Raw genomic sequence first — 22,470 nt, forward strand, 5'->3', positions numbered from 1 at the left:
TGGTGTGGACTTTTGAAACCTCAAAGCCCAGCTCCAGTGACACACCTCCTTCTCTGAGGCCATACCTCCTAATTCTTCCTAAAATAGTTCTACCAACTGGGAACCATTTATTCAGAATATGAGCCTGTGGGGCCATTCTCACTCAGATCACCACAGGTGAGGGTGGCAACTCTTCTAATATTGATTATGGTGTTCATTGCAGAACTCTACAGCCATAATAAAATAAAAACTGTGGGTTCATATAGTTTAAATTAATAAATTTTATGGTGTATAAACTATATATCTCAAAAAAGATTAATTTTTCCCCAAGGTGGGGGGAAAACCTCATTAGTGTTTTGTAGAAATTGTTTAGAAACTGTTATCAAGATTGAACAGAATACTTAAGAATACCTGAGACAGCTTCTGTCTTTTTTGTCTTTTCTATTTAAATCACTTCTCCTTCATTTTGACCTTAATTCACACATGCTCTAACTACTGAAAATGAAACCTTACATAATCTTTAAGCCTTTCCTCTTTTCAAATGTAGGCATTTGTCATAATAATTATTTTGTAAGCAACTTGTTAATAACTACATCCATGTTTTTTATTATTTTAGTACAATACTTTTTACTGTTGTAACTTTTATCTTTAACTCATGGGTTATTTCAAAATATGTTAATTTTCCCATTTGATGATTTTAAAGAATGCATAACTGGTTTACAGTTCCATCATTATCAGAGAATAGATCCAAAGAGATGTCAATCTTTTGAAATGTGTTGAGTTTTATTTTATGGCCCATCACCCACTCTGATGTAAAAGTGTCTACTCTGTACTTGCTAGCAAGATGGCAGTATACATAACATAAGTTGCCTTTGTAGTCTACTACATGTGTATGTCCAGTGTTATTTCTTACAGAACTTTTATCATGTAACTAATGGGTAAACTTTCCTCAGTCCAAAATGTAAACCATCAGTGAGCTTCTTGTACTGTTTTGGAATTTGCCCTAGATTTCAGGCTTTAAGTTTGCTGGCAACTTATCTCAAGCTTTGAGTAGACAGGTTTCAACAAAACTGTCACATTGCTTGGTTACTGTGATAAGGTCTCTGCTGTGAACATAGATCTTCAGCACTTTAAATCACAGCATCTCAAGCTAAAACTGCTTCAGAGTTGTCATCCTTTTACTGTTTCCCTTTACAGTTGAGTGGAGTCATTTTGTGGGCCCAAACTTAAAAATCACACAGTACCTTTGGTCTGAAGTTTAATTAGCCGTCTTGATCGACAAGGGTGATTTAAGGTAGTTTCCATCTTTTGACCATGAGCCCGATGACCGTAGGGTTCTGGATAATTTTGCATATAACCTTACCACTGGCTTGTCTCCATTAAACATTTCCTTTACTTGGTATTCTAAATTAGTAGTTATATATTATTTTTCATACTCTAGTGGAATACTTTTTTACATTTTAAAACTCTCCTTCATAGGGCCAGGCAGGGCTAGTCTTAGCAGCATACACTTTTAATCCCATAATTCAGAAGGCAAAACGTAAGCATCTCTCTCTTATGAATTTGACACCAGCCTTGTTTGTATAGGAAGTTCCAGGATAGCCAGAGTCACAGAGAGAAACAATTCTTTGGCAGGGGAGGGGGGGGGGAGAAAATTGAAATAATAAATAAATAAATAAGTTTTTAGTAGCACCCAGTGTGGTGGTATACACTTGTAATGCTAGTACTTGAAGCAGAAGGCCAAGAATTCTAAGAGCCTGGGGAGAGAGGAAGGGAGAGGGGGAGAGAATGAGAATGAATATGAATGAGAGAGAATATCCTTTGTACATTGAAAACTGTTTCAAATTGCCCTAGTATGTTATTAAATCTTGGATTAATACAAGATTTTCTTAGAGAAAATATCACAATATATCAATCCTTTAGTTTTCTCATAATGCTAATTTTTTCTAAACCTGTAGTACAGATAAGGCATTTTTGTTCTTGGTTTTGAGACAGGGTCTTGCTGTGTCTACATAGACTGGAAGTATGTAGACCAGGCTGCCCTCAAACTCACAGAGATCTACCACCTACCTGTGCACCCCGAGTGCTAAGATTAAAGGTGTGCACCACTGGCTTAGCAAAAGCAAATGTTCTTGTGAAGAATGTTTATAAGTATATACTCTAGTCAGAAAAGTTTGACTCCAACAAGATATTACTTTCTATTTTTAAAAGATTTACTTATTTTTATGTATATGGATATTTCATCTGCATTTATGTCTGTGCACCACAAGCCTACAGTTATCTAGAAGGTCAGAAGTGGGTGTCAGATCCCCTGGAACAAGAATTAGGAATGGTTGTGAACTATCAACCATGTGGATGTTGTGAACCAAACCTGGGTCTTCTGTAAGAACAAGTAGTGCTCTTAACTGCTGAACCATCTCTCCAGCCCCAAAGTTACTTTTAGATAAATGTTATGATGCTCTAAAATATTTGAAAATAAATGTTTTTAGGAAAGTCAAAGAAATCACCCATGTTTTTTAGGCATAAAGATAAAATGAAAACATACAAGAACAAAATGTTCTATAAACCAGGGTTCAAACACAAATTCTGAAGATGCTGATGGTGTACCAAGGTGGCTCCAAGAGAAGGGTTGGGAAGGCACTGAGTCTACAACAAACTGGAAAGCCATATAGTGACCCTCCTGACTCAGGGCCTCAAGAGAAGTCATTTCTTTTCTTTGTTACTGTTTCTTTTTCTTTCTTTTCTTTCTTTTCTTTCTTTTCTTTCTTTCTTCCTTTCTTTCTTTTTCTCTCTCTCTCTCTCTCTCCCTCCCTCCCTCCCTCCCTCCCTCCCTCCCTCCCCCTTGGTTGTTGTGTTTTTTGGGTTTTTTGTTTTGTTTTTGTCTTTTCTGTACTTTTTATTCTCACAAGTCTTTATGTTCTCCTTGCAGCCTGAAGAACTAAGGGACATCATTGAGAAGACTAGAGAGATGGAACAGAACAATGGCCACTATTTCGACACTGCAATTGTGAATTCAGATCTTGATAAAGCCTATCAGGAATTGCTTAGGCTCATTAACAAACTGGATACTGAACCTCAGTGGGTGCCATCCACCTGGCTGAGGTGAAGGAAATGGCTATTCTTTGTCATTATGATTAACTTTATTTGGCAAACCACCAACAGAAAGACGGCCTTAACAGTAAGTTAATCTCTTAAACTAGTGAGAAAGGTCCATTAGGCAATTTGTACACAACATTTCCGGTACTTTGCTATAAGGGGCCTTGACTTGTTTGGAGGTTTAAAAATGGAAACTTTCTTCAGAGTATTTCTGATTTATTCTGGTAAAACCTTTTGTTTTCATTTCTGATTCTTTTTGCCTCTTGGTCAGATGTCTGTAAAAAAAAATGTATGTATATACGTAAAATTCCATTGTCTCACATAGTTATGAATATTAACATTATTTAACATTTAACTTAAATGACTTCATGGGATTATTGAGAGAAGGGGCTGTGCTTCTGTGCACTGAGATTAACAGTATTTTTCTTAAACAACTGTCTTAGTCATCAGAAATAATTCTTTTAAGAAAGGAAAGGAAAAAGGGTGCCACTATAGTTTGGAGCAACTTCTTAAGTTAAATTTATTGGATATATCTTTTCATTCTGAAAAACATTCCATTAAAAGTACTAGTTTGGCTCGGCATAGAAGCTTACACACCTTTAGTCCTAGCACTCAAAAGACAGAGGCAGGTGGCTCTCTAAGTTCAAGGCCAGCCTGGTCTACAGAGTGGGTTCCAGGCCAGTCAAGTCTGCACAGAGAAACCCTTTCTCAAAAAAAAAAAACAAAAATAAATTAGTCCAGCCCTTCAGCTTGTACTTTGTGGATGAGAATGGACACTCAGCAGCCTCCAGTGTAGTTACAGTATACAAAAGATGCAGACATTTTTAAAGATAGAATTTTCTGAATTACTTTACTCAATTGTGGTGTTTGATAGTCTTGACTCCTTGCTCTGATAGAGTTCATATAAATTATGTTGACCATTAAAGTTTCTTCCTTGTGATGCAAATACTTTTTATGTCAGTGAAAGGACAGAACACATTTTAGTTTCTGCATTTTCATATCTGAGCACAGAATTATATCTATGACTGTGCTATGTCTGTAGTAATCAAACTGGAAATCTGTACTGTATATTGACATTTAATAGATTAACAAATAGTTGTGTTCTGCATTGGAATAAAGTTTTATACATACATACACACTGACAACTGACTTTGAGATCAGAAGGAAGTCAGTCACTAAGCATTTTAGAAAAGATCATCAGAGGAAAGTTTTATTCAGCGTGTACTGACAAGTTTTTGTCCTAACATCTTCCTTGTGACCAAAATAGAGCAACTTTTGAATCTGAGTGTTCACACTGATGAGATTTTGTACTGTCTCTATAGCTGTAGTTTAAATTGTCTACAGACCTGCAGAGACATTAACTTGTAGTAGTCTTCTCAAGCCCTTAAGGAAAGTGTTCTGTGTGACAACCAACCTCAAATGTGAATGTCTGGATTTTATGTAGCTACAGAATTTCATGTTCCCAAAGCTAAACACTGGAAGGACACTGACTTGTCACTTAGCACAAGCAGTCAGTGTTAATGTTTTGTCAGTGCTATTTATGTGTCTGTTTTCTCTTCTGGATAATCCTATTGGAACAAATGTAGTGTTTGTGATGTCTTTTATGTTCACTTTTGCATGGCTTTTGTAGTTGGCTCGCAAGTATGTCTGTTAGAAATACTTGAGGCATATTCTTGGGTTGAGGGAAGGAATGCTCTACAGTTGCAAGTCTGAACACTCCCAGTTTACAGCAGGAAAAATGCAAGGTCCACACCCTTGTCAGCATTGAAGGTCAATATCACTTAGCACTTAAAGGATTGAATCTTTTCAGTTTTTCACTGATAGTCTCTGGTCAGTAGAACTTTGTGATCTGCATGCTGACTGAAAATCCCAACTGGTGAGACTTGATGCACACTGTAACCCTATAGGAAGACATATAGGAGTTTAAGACTGGTCTGAGTTCCATGAGACTGTCTTAAAAAAAATAAATACAAATGATTTTAAAGAGAAAGAAAAGCAGCATGGATAGAAGGATGAGCATTGGATATGAGTGAAGTTTAAGTTAGTGTCAGTGCCACCTGGTGACAGTGGCTATGTGCTATTAGGACTCCCACACATGACCTCCACAGCAGAGCCAATACTCGGGCATGTGCCTTGCCACCAGTAGTTTTACACTGAGTCTCAAGGTCAGCGAGATCCTGTAATTTCCTTTACTTATAAGTAATGATACGATGGTATGTATCCTGAGCTTTTGTAAATCCTAATGGTTATGAATGTACTAATGCTCAACATAGTCCCTAAACAGTGAAAAGTTAAGCTATGCTTTTAAAAAAGAAAAAAGCCTTGTTTTACATGTGATTGTATAGCCATTAGGGCCAGTTCAATTTCCTATCCCTCTGTGGTTCTGATTGGAAACTGCTGTGCCAGGGAAGTCTCAGCCACTTAAACAATATTGTGCTTGGCTGGGAACACAGCTTAGTTGGTAGAGTATACACAAAACCCTGGCTGTGCAGAAAGCTACCATGGGTGTTCATGGGTGTGATCCCAGCACTTGGGAAGTAGAAGCAGAAGGATCCACAGCTCAAAGTTACCATCAGCTACATGAGCCCCTGTCTCAAAAACAAAGTAGGTAATACCAATTAAAGTCCTCTGGAAATCCAAACAAGTACCTTCATTTTAGACTTTCATACTTCAGAATAAGTAGGATGTTTAGTGTTTAGACTGGTCCAGATTAGCTTTCTGTGAAATTCTAGTGTATGGATTATTTTCCTTCACTCATGGCCTAAGCAGTAAATACTGATGAGGAATGATTTGAATGTAATTCTTTTGAATGTGTGGAAAATATAAACCAGGAATTTATCCTTAATGAAGGTAGCCACTCTGACATTTGTTGATCTCCCTTTGTACTGTCTTGTTTCTGCACTTGTTATTTTGAGATGTCATACTGCACAATGTATTATAAAAATAAAAAGTAAACCTATATTTCAAATTGTAAAAGCCACTGGACACTTTCTTTTATTATATTTCTATCCAAGGTTTGTGTACATACAGACCTCTCTCCTTCAAGGGATTGTCAGGATCAACACTGCTGGAAACTGAGTGGAATACAAGTTACAGTGTAAGTGTGGATGTCCTTTAGCATAAATAGTCCTGTTTATTGGTTAGAACAAACAAGCTTTTAGTTGTTGTTTTGAGACAGGGTCTTGATATACAGTTAGGACTGTATTCAACTCTTGGAAATCACTATGTAGACCAGGCTAGCCTGGAACTCACAATTCTGCCTGCCTCTGCCTCCAAAGTGCTGAGATTAAAGGCATGCACTACCCCCCCCCCCCCTGAAAAGTATTTAAAATAGTCAACTTAAAATTGTGAGCACAAAACTTTTCAGAGGGAAGACGTATAAAACAGACAAATCTACTTTAGGGCAGCCAGGGACTGACTGTGAGTGGTTGGCACTTACTACTCCCACTGTTTATCGCCTGAAGGCCACATCACAAAGTTTTATATGCAACCTGACACACTCCAGCTTTCTTTCCCACTCCTGATCTACTTTGGATCAGCTCACTCCCAGTCAAACCCAACAGTGTTTACCCACTTTGTAATCTTGACTTTTTAATGTGAAACCATAAAGCCATTTAAAGTTTTAGCTGAATGTGATGGTGTGTGCCTACAATCCCAGCACTCAGGAAGCTGAAGCAGGAGGATGCCGAGTTCCAAACCACTCCGGAGCATGTGATGTTATCTAAATAGGAAGTTATCTGTAAATCTGTAGGCAGTTTAAGCAAGCCTAGTAAGCACCAGAACTTTACTGACTACATGAGAAATCTAAATGCCTTTAGTCCAGTGTTTTCAAATGTAAATAAATAAATAAATAACCTAAATGTGTCCATCTCCAAACTAAAAGCAGTGCCTGGTTGGCTCAGGGATTATGCCTATGGAATCAAGATTCCTTTGACTTGTATTCATTCCACCTATGCTGTTTAACCTATACAATCTGTTCCATTTCTCCAAATGCACAGCTAAAATAGTACAATTTACACCTCACAAAGTTATTTGCTGAACAGTTCAGTGTTACTGTGGGGAGTGTGTGAAACAGGTCATTGCACAGTTCACATAAGTCAGTTTTTCCTTTCATCGTGTGGGTCCCAGGACAAAACTGATTTTGTGGGATTGAGCCATCTCACTGACTACAGAAGTTTACCTACTTAAACTTTTTGGTGTGTGCATGTGAACTTGACATTTTTTCTGGTTTCCTACAAATGAAGTCCTCTGAAACAGGCTTTCTATCTTGCTCCTAGATACCTAGAATTTTAAATACAAAAAAGACAAATGATAAAAAAAGATGTGGGCTGGGGAGATGACCCAAGGGTTTGCTAAAAGAGAGGAGTTCAGTACCCCATGCAGAACCCATGTAGAAAAGAACATCTTAGTAGTGCATGTGTATAATTTCCTGCATTGGAATGCCAGAGACAGATCCCTGCAGCTTGTTAGCCTGCTAGTCTAGCCTGTTTGGCAAGCTCCAAGTCAGTGAGATTATCTCAACAAAGATAGCCTCCACATGCATATGCAGACGTGTACATGCACACACCAAAAACCAAAACATTGAGTAAACATATATGGTCGGTGAGATGGCTCAATGGATGAAGGTGGTGATCGGAGCAGGAGAACACAGTCACTATTATTAGCTAATTCTCAAAAAGAAAAAGGAACAGTGTGTTTTAAATCATTTTACTCTGTTTGTAAGTCACATTTAAATGAGCAGAACTGCTTCCATTACACACAGACAGACATATCGTGCAAAGAAAAAGTAGGTGTAGAGCTGAGGAGTCCACAGTAACACAATGGCCACACAGCCTTGGACAACAGCGCCAAGGTTTGCAAGTGGGTAGGAAGAAAGGCTGCTCACAGCATTTGCCTGAGGCCGTGAATGTTTATAGTAAGTATTTCCTAAAGTTTTCAACATGTCAGTCAAACTATTGTAAATGAATGGTAAGACACTTTCACAGAGGAAATTCTGTAAGTTGCTGGGCAGGTTTTACAAACCTCAGGTTGCTGAATTATGATTCAGGAAAAATAGTCTCACAAGGCATTCTGATAATCTTACAGCCAGAGACATTCTTATTCCAAAATAAATATCCACACATCCTGGACCTATACACTGAGTTAAAAGGAGCAGGGGGCAGCTACTCAAACAGCAGGTCCTCATCCTTCTCCTCAGCCAGCAGGTTGGCAGGCTCCATCACCTCTCCAGCTGCTCTCCGCCGTTCCAAGTCCTTCTCGAATTTTTCCTTAATAATCTTTTTCTTCTCCTGTATTTTCTTTAACCTGCAAGAAGGGGACTGCATGCTAAATGCTGTTTTAGTGCAAAGAAACTCGAATGTCTGCAGGTTCTGTAACTAGGCAATAAACATGGGACACTAGAATCTAACTTTGATTTTCAGTAATTAAAAACTCATCTCAGAATATTGTGGGACAATACTAATACCTGATTGCAATAACCCTATACCCTATCCTATATGAAGTAAAACTTGAAACCCATTTTGTAATGGAACAGATTCTGAGCATTCCACTTTTGCATTCTTTAAGTCACTATAACCATAAACATGAAAGATAACTATAGTTCTATGTTACACTGAGATGCTTCAAGAGCTAAGACCAGCATGCTTCCCCAAGCACTCCTTTCGCCTGCTTTCCACTAACACGAACTTAGAGCACAATCCCTTTGTTTAATATTTATTTCCCCGTACTGCTCTAAATCTTCCTAAACAGTCAGTGGGCATCATGATTTCTCACCACTTAGTGGGGTAATTCTCTAGTATGATTCATCCGTTGGGATTTCCTTGTACTTTTTGTTACCTGCACATATTCAATGTGCAATACTGCTTGCTGGGTGGCTGCTCAAGTCCAGTTTCTTCACGTTTTATGTAGAGATAACCAACCCAATCACTCTTTTGTTTTAAAGAATTATTTTACTACTTTTTCTGATGCATAAATTTTTTGCCATGTTTGATCTGTATGCAAAACATGACAATGATCTCAGCAGCCTTTGAAAATACACTAGTTAGCCCTGCTCTCTGCAGGGTATACTTCCCAAGACTTGCACATCTGAAAGTTTGCATATTATGCTTTTTCATGCATGGTCAGCCATTTGTAGGTAAACTTTCCATCTGTATACTAAAACAAATGTGGTTAAAAATTAATAAAGTTTAAATTAAAAATTAAGGATAGTAATGGATTAACAATCACTCCCATAAGTCAAAAACTTGTACCTCTTAAAGGAAACAGCACCGCTGTAATGGGACAGCGGATATCTGCTCTGGTGACAGATGGATACTAAGTGACTGACAGCAGGTAGTGTACAGGGTGGGTATGTTAGATGAAAGGATTCGTCACCTGTCAGCATACAATTGAAAACCGACATGAGGTCTCTGATTTTCTATTTCACATTTTTGGACTACAGTTAGCCACAGTCAGCTGAAATGGAAAATCAAATGCAGGCAGAGGGGACTACTGTTATAATTTCTTCTTTCAGTTTTCTTTCCTCTGAGTGTATATTCTAATACAGCCCAGGATAGATAGCCTTAAACAGCTTACAGTTTTGCCTTCTGAGTTCTGGGATTAGAAGCAAGTACCACATGCCCAACATTTATTTCTTGCTTTTTATTTATCAGGATAAAATACCAACTTTACTTATTCAAAAGTACATGAGTCACTGAGCAAACAAAACTGCACATATGGAAAACAAAACAAAAAAAAAAAAAAAAAAAAACTACGTGCTCATTTCAACAAACCTATAGAATTCTTCTCGCTCTCTCTCATCCAGTTCTGTGATGATATAGGCAAGGGTGCGTTCAATCCGGGGAATGATGACTAGAGTTTAAAAACATGTGTGTGAGAACTTAACCACTCTTCCAAAAGATCATCAGTATTTATCTGAATAATACTTACTATTTTCTAATTGTAGCATTAATGTACACTTGATGCAGTAAACTTAGAGAACAAAACAAAATAAAGGAGATATAATCTAGCCAAATAAATTACCTTGTAAATATTTTGTATTACCTTTCCAGTATCTTTTCTATGTAAAGATACCATATTGGGCCAAAACAGATCCAACACTGGACCCTAAGTACCTGAACAGATAACAGTAAAGCCGTCACCTTAAAACACATAAGAACTATGTTAAGTGCTGTGACCAGTGTATGTGTTGCTCAGATCTGCTTTACATACATTCTTCTGGAATGTGAGCTCCCTAAATTTGAGTTCAGACTGACATTATAAACAGCAGACAAGAAATATGTTCCAGGGATAAGGGTGTAGCTCAGGGATAGAACACCTGCCTAGGCTGTGCTAAAGCACTACCAAGTAGTATATCCATAAGTATTTTTAGATAATACTGTTAGGTCACTAGCTGAAGGAAGTTCTTTGCTTCAGTCTTTGCTCCTTTCTTACCTAAGGCTGAATAAATGCTTCTTTTATAAAAATTAAGTTCTTCAGCCAACATGTCAACACAGTTTTACTGTTTTAAATAATGGAATAAAGGATACAAAATAATATAGCAAAATGAGACAATAGTCTAAAGGTGAGATGTAAAAATAAATGTTTAGTGTGTTTTTAAAAACAGGTATCATTTAACCGTAGACAGAACCTAAGAAAGCACTAAGGCTCTCAAGGAACAGAATCTCTTCTCTAGTAACTGCAGAATGATCAGAGGAGCTTAGCAGCTGGTAACCTGGAACTACCAGGATGCACCCGTGTGCTTTGTATTGCTGGACACATTTCTCTCCTCACTGTGGCAGAGGTCAGTCTGACCTTCCAGCCTAATGAGCTGGGCCTGAGTCCTAGCTGCCTAACAAGTTGACAGGGAGGAACAAGGAAATGAACAAAGCACCTCCCAGCAGCTTTGACTCACCATGCTCAATGGCATTTACACGCCTGTTGGTTATCTTAATGGCTTCATCCAGAGTAACAAAGGAAGTCTGAAATAAAAGGACAGATTAATAACAAGGCGTCTCCATGGTCAGCCATACTTGTACACTCAGCCCCACTCAGACTGTACTTGTACAAAACATTTGGGAACCCAAAAAACAGCTAACTTCTTTTCAGCTTGCCTTAGAAAGTGAAAATTCACGTGAGATATCTATAGAACTAGTGGCATTTCCGTGGAGCAACATTCTCATAGCCTAGATATCTTGTCTAGCAGAGTGGAGGTGTACCACCAATAAAGCATAATACAATACAATAAAAGGCAAAGAAGCCACCACTTCAGTAGTCAGATCATTTGAGTTGAGTGTCCCATGTGACTCTGCTTCAACCCACCTGCAGGGAAGCCAGTTCCACCAGTAATTCCACTGCTTTGGCATAATTCCGCTTAAGTTTAGCCAGCTGCTCCCCACCTCTGGCTAAACCAGTCAGTTCATAGCCTGAAAGAGCCAGTCAGACAACATTTTTAAGTAGAGTAAACAATCCTCTGTGAATTCCCAAAAGGAATATAATTCAGAAGAATAACAAACAAGAAAAGACATATTTACTATTGTTTCATGCAAATGCCAAACACAAAATGCCCACTCACAGCTCACATAAGCAGGACACCAGTGACAGACCAAGGTAACAATCCCACTTAAGTTTTGCTTGGTAACCAATGAGTTACTGGGCTCATATTAGAGAGATATGAGAGGTATGGTGACCCCAAAAGTTGCTCAGAGAAAGTCTCCCCTTAGCACGGTTAAGCTCCTCAAGCTGCACAGTCAGAGCCCCACTTCTGGTTAGTGTTCTATGCTCTATCCTAGTGCCCCCAGAGACCATGTATAGCTAGAACAGAAATGCACGAGGATCCCTACTCTCTCCTCTTCCGAGAGAAGGTCCATAAGCCTGTTCTTGGATCTCTTGCAGATTACCTCAGCTTCTCTGATTGGGATAGTAATACTGATTTTTGTAAACACTTTATTTTTACAAGACTACAAGAGTAACTATAAGGACAGAAGTAAGGCGGGTGCGTTCGTGTGCATGTTTGTCATGCGTGTGCACTGGAGATGGAATCCAGCACGGAACACATGCTAGCTGAGCTCTATCTACCACAGAGCTTCATCACTAGCCCTAGAGGGGAACTTCACCACTTTACATGCTTGATGGATGAGCTGACAGCGGGCAATGCTGTTAGCACAAGGGAACTTTCTTTATCCTATGAGCCACATTTAACACGCTGCACAGTTCAGTGAACAAGTCCATGAACCAATGAGACAGAAATGGCAGAAGGAATATTTTCATATGGGAAAAGGTTGATTATTTTGCTTTGAAAAGACTAGATAAAATTTAACTTATTCCCACAAATGCTGCCAAATTAGAAAAGGAAAATTCCAGAAAGCTTGGAGTGAGCTAAAAATATCTAGAAAGACCCAGCATTCAGAATGTATCATAGAACACAGATTTTACTCTACTATTAAAAGACACAAACCAGAAATTATAAACAGTCCTTGATGAAGGCAGTTTAAGCAAAGAGACAGTGTAGAAGTCTAAGTGGTGGACTGATATAAACAACAAAGCCTCATTTTTGAAAAGCAAATGACTGCTCCCTGTATTTCTCAGTTAAAATTATACATCTTAGGATATCTGCACTTACTGTCAGTTCCTTCGTGGTAATGTTCAAACACTGGCAAAGTAACACCTGTTAGAAAGATAATGAGATGTGTTTATAGACTGACAGACTGGGCTGGATCTTTTCTTTCATTGGGTCTGGTTCTTCTAAAGCAGACTGTGTACCCCAGGCAGGCTGTTTTCTTTTTAAACACAAGATTCTACTATGTAGACCAGGCTAGCCTAGAACTTAGAAACTAGCCAGCTTCCTATACCAAGTACCAAATACTAGAAATACTATGTCAAATACTAAAAAATCAAGAGATTAACTTTAGAACTGTAAATGGTTTCAAGTAATATACTTAAGAATTTGTCTTCTCAAGAGTTTGCTTCTTCTCAAAATTCAAATTATCCTGAGTACTAGAACTAGGTTGCTAACCTCTTAACATGCCATCAACTTGTTCCTAACTTAAGAGAAACTGGGACTGATTAACTGCAAACTACCACCTTTACCCCTCCAAGGATTATGGGTGGTCAGTTACCTGCTACATTGTCTTTCTTTGCTCGGATCTTCACTTGGGCTTTATTTACATTTTGTATAACTGTGGTGCTAGGAGAGAGAAAGAGCATAAGTCTTCTTTGCAAAAATAACTCTTCAAGGACCCACTGGATGTTGAAACCAGAAATAAGAAGTCACTTTGTGTCGGTAATCATTATATATGTATGTATATATAATATATATGTATACATACATACACACACACACACACACACACACACATACACATATGCATGTTCTGTTCTGTCTTCAATGACACCAGATCCCATTACAGATGGTTGTGAGCTATCATGTGGTTACTTGGAATTGAACTCAGGATCTCTGAAAGAGCAGCCAGTGCTCCTAACCACTGAGCCATCTCTCCAGCCCCCAGTAATCATCTTTATTCCAGGAACAAACAAACAAACAAAACTCAACATAGCTAGTGGAGGCCTCAGTGCCCAACTAACACCTGAATCACTACAGGATAAGCAAATTTAAAGTATATGGACAACTTGTGTTTCAGTGAGTGGAAATTTAACTTTAGAGAATGTATTCCTAGCAGAAAACTTTTCCTTCTAAGTGTGCTGTTCATTTGGTGAAGCGGCTATTTGCAGTCTTTATCCTAACTTTCTTCTGATATCATGCTAACCATTATCTGTTACAACAAAACAATTCCCTTAACTTCACAAAATATACACTATTGGTCCCCTTCTGCTGGAAAAGTTAGAGTAAGCAGCTCTATTATCCTGCTACATCTGGCAGACGGTGTAACTCAGGGCCCACAGGTGTAAGGCCTTCATGGCAGGAAAAAGCCTGCAGTAGGAAGGGCCCGTGTCATTACAAAAAAAACTAACAAGTCCAGCAAACACCTTCCACCTCTGTCCATACAGCCGTGTACCTTCACCGCACACTGGGTAACACCATTCATCTGCCTCCCAGAGTTACAAGAGAATCATGAGGGAATAAACTGGCATAGTCTACTTACAAACAAGTATGCGTGCATGCTTTGCCAAGCTATAATGATGTGATAAAAGCCATAAAGCTCTCAACTAAATAATGCATTCCATTCTCAAAAAAAAAAAAAAATGCATTCTAGAAATATGAAAATGTTCAGTCATTTCTTCAGATTTCAAAAATCAAGCACTTAACTCAAAGATCCAACACTAGGAGAAATGGTTCATAAATTGTAAGACTTCTTAGGGTACAAACCTGTGAAAACAGGGCAAAATGTTAAATGAAAATGGGCTTCAAAATATCAAATATTCTGTGCTTGGCACTTATAAAAACCATTAGGACGGTGAGAGGCAGTTACCTATAAGGAAGGGAGCAGCTATGGTTAATGACATTAAAAGTATTCCTATTATAATAGCCTTTGTTTTCCACATTGTTAAATTAATTGAACTTGAAGGCACTGTGAGTTCTTTTCAAACACCCTGTTAGCCATCTTACCTGAAGTCCCCTGCTGTGAACTTGGCTTCAGCCAATGAGAAGGCAGCTTCTCTCATCACCTCACCCATCAGCATCTTAGTCTGAGAAAGCATAAGCCAACAAGTCAGAGCTTACACAACAATCATGTCCTAATAGTTCCTTTAAATAATCATCAGTATTCTAAGCTAACTATAAAGTATCAGCTTCAAAAACTGATTTGATAATGAGAAAACTGCAGTTTTGATCATAGTCCTGATAATGTTATAAAACCATGAGTGAATAAATTCACTTAGCTGAATCTAGCAAGGCTCACTTATTCTTGAATAAATACATGCTGATCTGCTCAAATTCATCTTCTAAATTCACTGAGTCCAAAAACCCATTGACACACGAGTCCAGAGTACATCTGAAACTGTGATGCTTGGGAAAGCCAACTTTTTTTTTTTTTTTAAAGAGAAGAGAAATTGGGTTATAAAAGTAAAAAATTAGCTGAACAAACATCAAAAAAAATCTGTTAAAATAATATCTGTTATGAGACTGACAAGAAATAGAACAGTATTCAGAAACAAGTCCAGGTCTATGTGAGAATTTATATAATAAAAAAAGCCATTTCACTGTCCATCCATTCACAAAATGACAAATTCCTACCTTACAACATTCTTCCACCAAAAAAATACCCATCTGTAAAAGAGGCCAGTACATTTTCTCCTTCCCTCCCAGTGTGTGTTTGAGAGAGGGGTGGGGGAGGGGCAGACACTGATTTTCCTGCTCTCTGTACTCCCCTTATTTGCTCTCTTGAAACTGGAGTTAAGCTGGCAGCTAGCAAGACCCCACCCCAACTCATTCACCCTGGAGTTACAGGTCCGTGAGATCATGACCAGCTTTCTACATGGATCCTCTGGCCTCTGCAAGCACTTATACCCACACAGATACACATAGTGAAACTAAATCTTAAAACACAAGCACAGTGAGCAGGTGTGGAGGCATACACCTGTAATCCTGGCAGGGAAGAGGTAGAGACAGGAAGATGGTCATTACACAGCAGGTTGAGACCAGCCAAGGTTATATGAAACTGTTGCAAGAAAACTAAACCAAAACAAAAATTATAAGCCAGGTGTGGTCTTTTGCACCTATAACCATAATTATACAGACTAATAAGTTCAGAGGATTGCTTGAGCCATTGAATTCATGAGAAATTGGACAAAAAAGTAACTCTCTCAAAATAAACAGTTATAAAGCAACAAAATAAAGCAATACTTTCATAGCCCTTTGAAGCCTTCCTAAGCCCTGTATAATTTAGATCTCACACCAAGGCCCACACTGGACAAGTGGAGCAGGAGACCTGAAGTCAGGTGGCTCTACCTGGGACTGAGGTCCAGGCTAAGACAAGTGGGGAGGAGACAAAGGGCTAAACTCTGTGTTAGCCAAGTAAAACCTAGGAAGCTTTAGTTGTGTTGTGTTGTTTGCTTGTTTAAATTAAAAAGCACAGGATGCAGTTCTTTGGAAGAACATTAGCACATACAAGTCCCCAGGTTGAATCTAAGGAATTCAAAACTTTTCAATTGTCCTTTAACTTACAGATATGAAGAAAGTACTTTTAGTGTTCTATACATTTACCACAATGTATAATGACCATTTTCAAGTGAGAAGAAACAAATGACCAGAGACCATGAAAAGCTGCACAAGCTCACAGATAACTGAAAATAGCACAGAATGAAGACATGGACTACAGCACAGCCGACTAGCAACAAATAGAAACTTCATTAATGCCCATTAGGAAGGATATAAGAAAACAAACAGAAGGGCTGGAGAGATGGCTCAGTGGTTAAGAGCACTGACTGCTCTTCCAGAGGTCCTGAGTTCAATTCCCAGCAACCACATGATGGCTCACAACCATTTGGAATGAGCTCTGATGTCCTCTTCTGGTGTGTCTGGAGACAGCTACAGTGTATAATAAATAAATAAGTCTTAAAAAAACAAGCAGAATTTGATTATAAATTAGCATTAAATCTTGGCGGTTACCTATAACGTAGAAAAAGACTATAAAATTATTTTCTGAAAAAAATTAGCATATATGCACAAAAGGATTTAAGCATTTCCTCTTCCCAAGTCACTGTTAAGACTAAATACTTGACTACACCCACATCATTAATTCCATTATCCACAATAAAATACCATAATGTAAAGATTAAGACAGATTTGTGTACTGGTATATAAAGATGTCAATGTTATGTCACAGAGTAGGGGAGAAGAAAAAGGCAAAAATACTATAAAATTTAATACTAGTGTTATTTTAAAATCCACGGGTATGCACAAAAACTGGGGTCAGAGAGACAGCTCAGAGGGCAAAAGCACCTGATGATGTTCTAGATCTTGATCTCCAGAGCCCATATAAAAGCCGGAAGGGCTAGGCACAGTGCTGAACACCTTTCATTCTAGTACTTAGGAAGTAGAAGCAGGCAGACCTCTCTGAATTCAAGATCCGCCAGGTGTTCATAAAGAGTGCCAGACGGGGACTGGAGAGAGGGCTCTGTGGTTAAGAGCAGCAGATACCTGGAGACACTCTGCCTCAGTAAGACGGAAGGCAAGAACCAACCCCTGAAAGTTGTCCTCTAACACCACATATGTGCTCTAGCATGTGCATATGCACATACGCTACAACAAATAAATTCATATTTAGAAAGTGTCAAAACTAACTCAGAGAAATGAGAAATGGGACTGCTAAAGGCAAGACACCTAGCAAAAGAACCTTTAGTTTTGAGAACAATTCTGTATAATTTATATACTATTTTGTATAATTCACAATTTATCCCCCAAAAACACACTGAACTGAACCAACTATATGCTGGCACTATTTCAGGCACTGGAAATGAGTACTGAAAAGACCAAGTCCTTACTCTCTGAAAATTAGGTTCTCTAGTAGGAGTGAAACCATCAAATAAGTTAACACACAGTAGTATGTAGCAGCATCAGATAAAATGAAGAGATAGGACACAAGTAAAAATAGCAGCCGCTTCAGATTGGATGATCGGCAACAGCCTCTCTGCTGAGATCCGAATGACCAGAGAAACAGGTCAAAAGGACTCCTGGGGAGCGGGAGCTAGATACAGTATTGTATGCTGTAATCACAGCACTGAGAGACTGAGGCAAAAGGACTGCCTCAGTCCTACACTATCCTGGCCTACAAAGCAAGGTCCTACCTCAATTTAGAAAGGACTAAGGTAAAAGCATTTTAATCACAGAAAACATAATGAAAAGTCACATGAGATGAAAGAGGCAGGCATGGTAAGGATGTGGTAACGTGACTCTGTAGACATGACAGGGTTTGCGTTTTATAATAAACTCTCTGAAACTTAAATTTCTGTGTGTACATATGCCTACACAGTACATAACAACTCTATATTATTATACCTACTACAGAGGTATTATTATTTTTGAAAGGAGAAATGTTGACTTAAATAATATCAAGAAAAGTTAAGAAGGAGATATTTACATTTGCAGTAGGGTATATATTTAGCATAAATGAAGCCCTGTGCTTAATCCCCAGCACCAGAAGGAAGGAAAGAAAGAAAAAGAGGGAGAAGGGGGAAGAGAAAGTGAGAGGGAAGGTGGAAGGTGGAGGGAAAAAGGTATAAATGCCGAAGGCCATTTTTGATTTTCCTTAGATGTACATTAAGTAGATTTCCTGTTCTAAACAAAGTCCATTCTACCTCTATTATCTTCTTCAGGATCTGTCGAAATCGAAGAGTTAAAGCATCAGACTTTTTCTTCAGGAGGTTTCGACCAGTCTGTGCTCCTTTTAATCGAGCCTTCATGATGGTCTGTGCCCTACAAAAAACAAAGCAAACATATTTACCGTCAACATTTAAAAGACACAACAAATACCACTGTGAGAGATCTATATGCTGTTGTATATAAACTAAGAATTGAACAGATCTACAAAGTTCTCACAGAAACTAGTAATGGCTTTCTTTGGGAAACTAGTAATGGCTTTGTTTGGGAAAAACATGAGCTTGTTTTTTGACTGCATTTTTTGTGTATTCTATACTTTATCCACAATGATATATTATATTCCTGTTACTGTTATGACCATAAAGTCATAAACCAATATCTTATTATCACTGGAGATCAAGCAAGCAGGAATTTGAACCAGATTTGATTCTAGTGACTTGCCCAAGATTCAAAATAAGGCTTATTTAGGAGCACAAGACCCTAGCTCCACACAGCATCCCTGAAAGATGCTATGTTACAGCACTTGAACAGTTTTCCATCTGAATGGTAGTTAGCAATTGGTGACTGTAGTGATTAGACTCACCAGAGTCTAATCCAGTGAAGTTGCTTCAGTTTCCAGCCCAAGCAAGAGCTAGCCACACCAGTGTATATACTGAACATTCTGCACTGTTGACACTAAATACCAGAATTAAGACTCAAAAGATTGGGTGAGGGGCTGGGAAGATGATTCAGGGTATAAGAGCACTTGCTTTTTGAGCATAAGGAGCCAGAACCCAGGAGGAAGCCAGGTATGTCTGCATGTGCCTGTGGCTCCAGCATTAGGGGACAGAGATCCTGAGAGCACCCTCACAGCCAGCCTAGCCCAAACCACAAGCTTTCTGTTCCATAAGAGGCTGTCTCAAGGCAAAGAGGGGAAAAGCAATTGAAGAAACTAGACATCCTGTTCTGACCTCTACAGGCACATGCACCCACGTACTTGAATGTTAACACATACAAAGAGGAGGGGGTGGTAAGAAAATTAGATAAAATTTAGGTTCACCCCAGCACTGCAGATTCCTACAAGTTTGAAGCAAAGGGTTGAACTGACTGATAAACTAAAGGTCGTTCTAGATGACTACACCTCTGTGAATAGGAAGGTTTCAGTTACTGAGACTAAAGAGCAACTGGAGCTGGATATGAAGTGGTGAACACCTGTAATCCCAGCACTTGGAAGACTGGAAGCTGAAGGTCAACCTGGGATATATAATAATGAGTTAGAAATGACTTGCCCAACAATTATCAAAACCAAGATTTACCTGACTTCTATTAACTCCAGTTTTTGTGCCTTTTTCCCCTTGAGGGCCTTATATATCCCAGAGTGGTTTTGAACTCCTGATCCTGCTATGCTTCAGGCATGTGCAGCACACCCAGATTTATGTAGTACTAGTAAGTGAAGGCCAGGGTAGCGTGCAAGCTAAGTGCTCCACCATCTGAACCACATCCCTTTTGGACCTCCTTTCATGTTTCATGTTCTTTCATCATCTCTGGTGATACATGAACGAAAGCACCATTCCATAGGACAATACCACCAAGCAAATGAGGGAGAAACCAAAATCAGTACTGTGTGATCTGGACCGGCTGCTACACCTATTCTTTTCTGTTTCAGAGCTGCTCAGCCCTACAAAAAAAAAAAAAAAAAAAAAAAAAAAAAAACAAACCAGAAGTTTGACCTTCACCTAAAACAGTGACTTTGTCTCCTGCTGAATCAAAGACATCTGACTATATGACAAAGAACCTGCTGTGAGCTTTGGAAAAAATATTTACTTCCCACCCCTGACTTCCTCTCAACTAGCAAGCTGAATGCTCTCAAATAACAGTTTTCACGAGTACAAACCTATCATTTCTCCTGTCTGAGCCCAACGAAGCCCAATTTTTCACCTCCTAGTCTTGAATTAAGTTCCAAAGTAAAAATAAAAACATATCAGCATTATGAATGGTGATTAAATAAGGCCAGACATTATTTCTAACAGTGAGACCGTTGACAGAAAAGAAACAAGGTGAACACCACGCTGGTTCCTGCAGACATGCCTGGGCATTTTAAGGAGAATGAGTAACATTCAAGCAGACTCGGAAAAGTGAAAATCAGAAAGGGCTGGTGACACACCTGAGGTTGTGTCAACTGTGCCAACTCTCTGACAGTTACAGAAGTCAGGATTCTAGCCTCCCACAGAGATACAGAGACCCCCGTCCTTCCCGTTGATTACCTTGCAAAGAAGGGATCTCTCAGATACTTGACACATTTATGACTTATATGAACTATACATTCAATTAGAACCCCTTTTTAATAAATGTTCTTTCAAGAGAGGTCTAGGATCTATCAATCAGGTGTCAGCCAAAACAAGTATTTAGTTCTCCTATTGACTTTGAGTTTTGGTTGTTTAAGGCAGGAGTGATTATTTTTACTTTTAGGTGCTGGGGATTCAACCCAAGGGCTTTATATGCCAGGCAAGAGCTCTGCCTCGAAGATATTAGTCAGTGTCATTATAGTTGGGGTTAAGGGCTCGGCTCAGGGGAGAACTTGTTTCCAGAAGTCATGTTGGAATCTGGAGTCTTAGTAAAGTTTGGATGGGGTCATTACATGCTGGGTTTTGAGATCGCCCTAAGGTAGTCCTGATCTTTGCTGTTTCACAAGCATTGCATTTCTCCACAACTAGTCCATCTGTCCAGTTAGTATAGCCTGTCATTTCAAAGTCAGTGGGGAGAAAGTTAAAAGGGGTTTCTTTTCTTAATAATTAAACCTTTTCATATTACATGCACCCTAGCAGAAATTCACTCTGGGATTTAAATATAACTATTTAAGAATCTTCAGATCTGTGAGAGAAAAAAAAGCATAGGATAAGGAAAATGATACAGTATCTCTCTCTCTCACACACACACATACACACACACACATACACCCCTAAACCAGCCCCAAAACAGGACAACAGGACCACAATGAAAAGACCTAAATATCAGAGTAAAAACGGATTCCCTTCTTCAGGGACAATTGAAGATGAGAACACAAATAAGAATAATCTTTACTTTCCACAAATTATATGCATTTGAGAAAACTTCAATTTTTCATTTACAAATGTCATTTCTCCTAACAAAGATGTTAGGCCAAAGCAGAAAGGAAACCTGCAACTGAGCACATCCCAAGGCAAGGGTTCAAGGAGCAATTTTTCTATGGACCTTCTATGCATTCAAAAGATGCCTTCTTCCAGGAGACAGCCCAAATAAATATCCATGGGACAGTGCCATGAGTGGCATTGCTAGGGTAGAAAAGAGTGCAGACATCACAAGGCTGTAGGAATACCTCAGAAATACAGGGATACCTTCCCACAGCAGGTGACATTTGACGGGATCCGAGACTGAAACCTACAGCTTCGAGAGGGCAACACATTCAATTAGGCTTAGGGGCCTTCTACATGCTTCTCATCACTTAACTTCCCATCTGAGAGCTTTGTCAGATCACCTTAGCTTCTAAGTCTCACCCCTCAATACTGATGAGCCCCTGTGAGGCAGAAATGGCGGCTGCTCAGTTATGTAAACTCCGTGTGTGGCTCAGAGGGTGTGTGGGATGAATGAGTAAAGACATCGACCTCCAAAAAAAGCCAGCAGGCGATCCCCTTTTCCTTTGGACTGGAACCACTTTCTCTAGCCTCTTCTCTCAGAAGGAACAGGTGAAAGGGGCTGTAAAGAAGCCTCGCTCGGAACTCAGGGGAAGACCCCGGGGGAAAGCTCAAGAGCGGCTTAGAAAACAAGAAACCTCGCCAGTGCCCAAAGGTGTGCAGAAATGCGCTCCGGGAAGATGTGCCTGAACACGGTGTCGCTTGTCCTATTCCTTAACTTACATTCGCGAAGGGAAGATTTCAATCCGGTCTTTGCCCGACATTCTGACGGTGACTCGGCTCGGGCCCCCGGCCGGACAATCGGAACTGCAACACCTCCAGAACTGGTTACCACAGAGCCTTCCTTCACCAGAGTCAGCTGATGGTGTCACTTGACCCCTTGCGTTGCTAAGGGGCAACCAGGAAACCCGCTCCCACTTCCGGTTCCTGTTGCGAGAGGACGGAGGGAGAGGCGAGGGCTGGTCTTTAGGAATGCCCGGATGTGGAAGCGCG

The 22,470-nt window shown here is 39.3% G+C and overlaps 2 protein-coding genes across 5 annotated transcripts in view; one reads left to right on the forward strand and one right to left on the reverse strand.

Moving 5' to 3' along the window:
• PALS1 (protein associated with LIN7 1, MAGUK p55 family member) overlaps positions 1–16,315 on the forward strand; it is a 100,903-nt gene extending 84,588 nt beyond the window's left edge. For 3 of the 4 annotated variants that reach the window (XM_080909426.1, XM_080909427.1, XM_080909428.1), the window contains exon 15: positions 2,909–6,037. In XM_080909426.1, the coding sequence (XP_080765552.1) occupies positions 2,909–3,085 (177 nt within the window). In that variant the 3' untranslated portion in view covers positions 3,086–6,037. Of the gene's footprint in view, positions 1–2,908; positions 6,038–6,089; positions 6,173–16,176 lie in introns of those variants that run through there. The other variant, XR_013974866.1, reaches the window with a different exon arrangement.
• ATP6V1D (ATPase H+ transporting V1 subunit D) lies at positions 7,769–22,331 on the reverse strand. The gene is made up of 9 exons (XM_080909455.1): positions 22,201–22,331; positions 18,307–18,424; positions 14,618–14,697; positions 13,170–13,237; positions 12,674–12,718; positions 11,374–11,477; positions 10,967–11,033; positions 9,846–9,924; positions 7,769–8,379 (listed from the first exon to the last, which is right to left on the reverse strand). Exons 1-9 carry the CDS (start codon positions 22,239–22,241, stop codon positions 8,238–8,240), a joined length of 744 nt encoding a protein of 247 aa, XP_080765581.1. The 5' UTR covers positions 22,242–22,331; the 3' UTR covers positions 7,769–8,237.
• Between the last annotated feature and the right edge of the window lie 139 nt (positions 22,332–22,470).

This window comes from Micromys minutus, assembly GCF_963924665.1.
Source record: "Micromys minutus genome assembly, chromosome: 1".
NCBI classification, from domain to species: Eukaryota; Metazoa; Chordata; class Mammalia; order Rodentia; family Muridae; genus Micromys; species Micromys minutus.

Coding starts and splice junctions, on each gene's coding strand:
- ATP6V1D (XM_080909455.1), bottom strand. CDS start 22,241: ATGTCGGGCAAAGACCGGATTGAAATCTTCCCTTCGCGAAT. Junction 13,238..14,617: donor TTCACAGCAGGGGACTTCAG/GTAAGATGGCTA, acceptor TCTCTCTCCTAG/CACCACAGTTATACAAAATG. Junction 11,034..11,373: donor TGGAACTGGCTTCCCTGCAG/GTGGGTTGAAGC, acceptor CTTTTATTTCAG/ACTTCCTTTGTTACTCTGGA.